The 2697-nt window shown below is 42.4% G+C and overlaps 1 protein-coding gene across 1 annotated transcript; it reads right to left on the bottom strand.

The window, feature by feature from the left end:
* Positions 1–324: 324 nt before the first annotated feature.
* LOC148292645 (uncharacterized) lies at positions 325–1604 on the bottom strand. The gene is made up of 2 exons (XM_088245991.1): positions 801–1604; positions 325–510 (listed from the first exon to the last, which is right to left on the bottom strand). Exons 1-2 carry the CDS (start codon positions 1591–1593, stop codon positions 476–478), a joined length of 828 nt encoding a protein of 275 aa, XP_088102117.1. The 5' UTR covers positions 1594–1604; the 3' UTR covers positions 325–475.
* Between the last annotated feature and the right edge of the window lie 1093 nt (positions 1605–2697).

The following is a 2697-nucleotide window of genomic DNA, read 5'->3' as shown; positions in this document are numbered from 1 at the left end:
ATTATCAGACCGGAATACTTTGATGGAGGCTTGGAACTGTGTAGTAATCATAGCATGAAATTCACGGATTGCAGCGGAAACGTCACTTTTATGAGCTAGTAGATAAACCCAAGTCATGCGAGTGCAATCATCAATAAATGTAACAAACCATCTTTTGCCATTGGATGAAACTTTAGCAGGACCCTAAACATCAGAGTGAACCAAATCAAAAGGGAATTCCGTTTTATTATCACTTAAGGGAAAAACAGTTCGATGGCTTTTGGCCAATACACAGGTTTCACACTGAAACTGATAATGATCTAAGCCACGAAATAAAGACGGAAACAAACGTTGAAGATAGCCAAAAGATGGATGTCCTAGGCGACGATGCCAAAGCCAAATCTGGTGTTGATTGCGAGCTTGTGAGCTGGAACCATGAGTATGAGCTGCCCTTGGTGGTGAAGAGACCGTCAAGGAATACAACCCCCCTCTTCGTTTACCATGCCCAATCGTCGCGTGAGTCGTGAGGTCCTGAAAAAGACAATGGGAAGGATAGAATGTGGCATAACAATTATGTGAGTCAAGTAATTTTCCAACAGACAGCAAATTGCAATTGATGGAGGGGACAAGTAGTGTATGAGATAAAGATAAGGAAGGGGAAAGTGATATAGTTCCTTCACCAGCAACATTAGAGGGAACTCCATTGGCACTAGTGATGTAAGGATGACGAGACTTAGAAGATATTGTGGAAAACATAGTAGAGTCAAAAGTCATATGATCAGTGGCACCTGTGTCAATTATCCATGTAGTGGGTCGTGTACCTGATTCGGAGTCGGGGAGTAGGGTGGAAGATGGAGGAGCATCGGTAGTTACAACACATGCTGCCTTGGGTGTTTTGTTGCGGGACTTGAGAGCATCCCACCACTCAGGATAACCATGAAGCTTAAAGCACTTCTCAACAAGATGATTACCACTACAATGAGTGCACTTCTGAGTTCCTTTTGCATCTTCAGTTTTGGGGTCCCGGGGGGGAAGTCCGGAGGACGTACGGTGTGGTGGCCGATATGGCTTGACCGCCATCGCACTTCCACCGCCAAGCATGGAAGATTGGCGATTGTCTTCTTCTACCACAAGTGCATAAGCTTCAATGACTGCTGGAAGCGGGTTCATGGCAAGGATCCGACTACGAACGGAATCAAAGTTGGGATCGAGTCCTCCCAAAAAATCGTACACACGTTCAACTTCAAGTGTTTGTTGGTGAAGAGCCACATCATCGGGATTGGTATGTTTGCAGGGACGGAGGCTGTCAATTTCCTGCCATATTATGTGTAATTTTTCATAGAATACATTCACAGGTTCACCACTTTGAGAGGTGGTGACTGACTGACGACGGAGTTGGTACAACTTGGAGCTATTCTGTGTGACAGTATATCTCTTCCGAGCTGCGTCCCACACCGCATAAGCCGTTGAGCAGTGATCAAATAGGGCACGTACATTTTTGGTCATGGAGTTGAGGAGCCATGACTGCACCAAACAGTTGTCTTCATCCCAAGCTTCATAGCTAGGATCATCAATGGCAGGGGCAATCTTTTTACCATTAATGAAACCAGCCATACGACGAGCAGTGATGGCCAACCGAACACTACGAGACCATGCAGGATAGTTGGACCCATCCAACTTATCAGGAGTAATTGGAGAGTAGTCATGAGAGGACCGGGGTGGTGGAGTTGTGGAGTCGATCTTGGTGGAGTCGATTTTAGAGGAGTTGCCCGTGGAGTTGACGGAGTCGTTGGTGTCACCCATGAGGTTAATATATAAAAGGATGTAGAGGAAGAAATAGCTTAAAAACTTCAGCAAACAAGAGCACAAATAATGCTTGTGATCAAGATCGATTTTGAGGCAAGGCAAAGTATGAGATAGGGACAATACAACAGCAAGTTATGGGCAAGGATAGGTAGAGATTAGGCAAGAACAAGGTTATGCAGAGGCAACCAAAATCGATTGCTCTGATACCATGCCAAAGATAGGGTAATTGAGAGAATAGAGATGAACTTGGAGAAGAAGATTTGCAGAGAATACTAATCTGAAATTGTATTACTCACTTGAGAGTTATATGCAATTGTACATGGTTAATTAATAATTACATCTAATAGCACAAATCCTGGAAAGGTATCCCTAAAACATGGATGTGTAAACATCCCTAAAACATGGATATGTAAACATGGAAAAGTAGAGAGATGGTAGACAAGCATTGTTGCTTCGATTCAGCTGCACCAAAATAGATTCAGCTGCATCCTCAACTTGTGATACTCGCAAGTGCACGAGCCGTTTGGTAGTATAGCATATGTAAGTGCGAGGTCGATCCCACGAGGATTGGTGATTGAATGATCCAATTTGTTTTCCCTACACAAAATAGAAATGAAAAAGGAAATAAATAAAACAAAAAAAAAAAAGAAATAACTCAAGCAAATAAGTTCCCAAGTTCAATTAGATTAATGGATTGATTCTAGCTAAAGTATGATTAAGCCATGGTGTTTGGTCAAAACCTTGTGTTCCTAATTCCCTAATTTGATCATTTGTTGTCTAACCTAAAACTAAGCATTAGGAACCCATTAAGCATAGAAGAACATTTTAAACAACCAAGTATGTATCTAATCCCTGTTGTCGAATGTCCATACATACTCTTCCTATCCATAGTTCAATTCAAATTAAAGCATG

Source organism: Prunus avium, chromosome 8 (genome assembly GCF_965620075.1).
Source record: "Prunus avium chromosome 8, drPruAviu1.hap1.1, whole genome shotgun sequence".
NCBI lineage: Eukaryota > Viridiplantae > Streptophyta > Magnoliopsida > Rosales > Rosaceae > Prunus > Prunus avium.
This window is presented reverse-complemented; position numbering and strand designations above follow the sequence as displayed.

Coding starts and splice junctions, on each gene's coding strand:
- LOC148292645 (XM_088245991.1), bottom strand. CDS start 1,593: ATGGCTGGTTTCATTAATGGTAAAAAGATTGCCCCTGCCATTGATGAT. Junction 511..800: donor ACTCCCCGACTCCGAATCAG/GTACACGACCCA, acceptor TGTCTTTTTCAG/GACCTCACGACTCACGCGAC.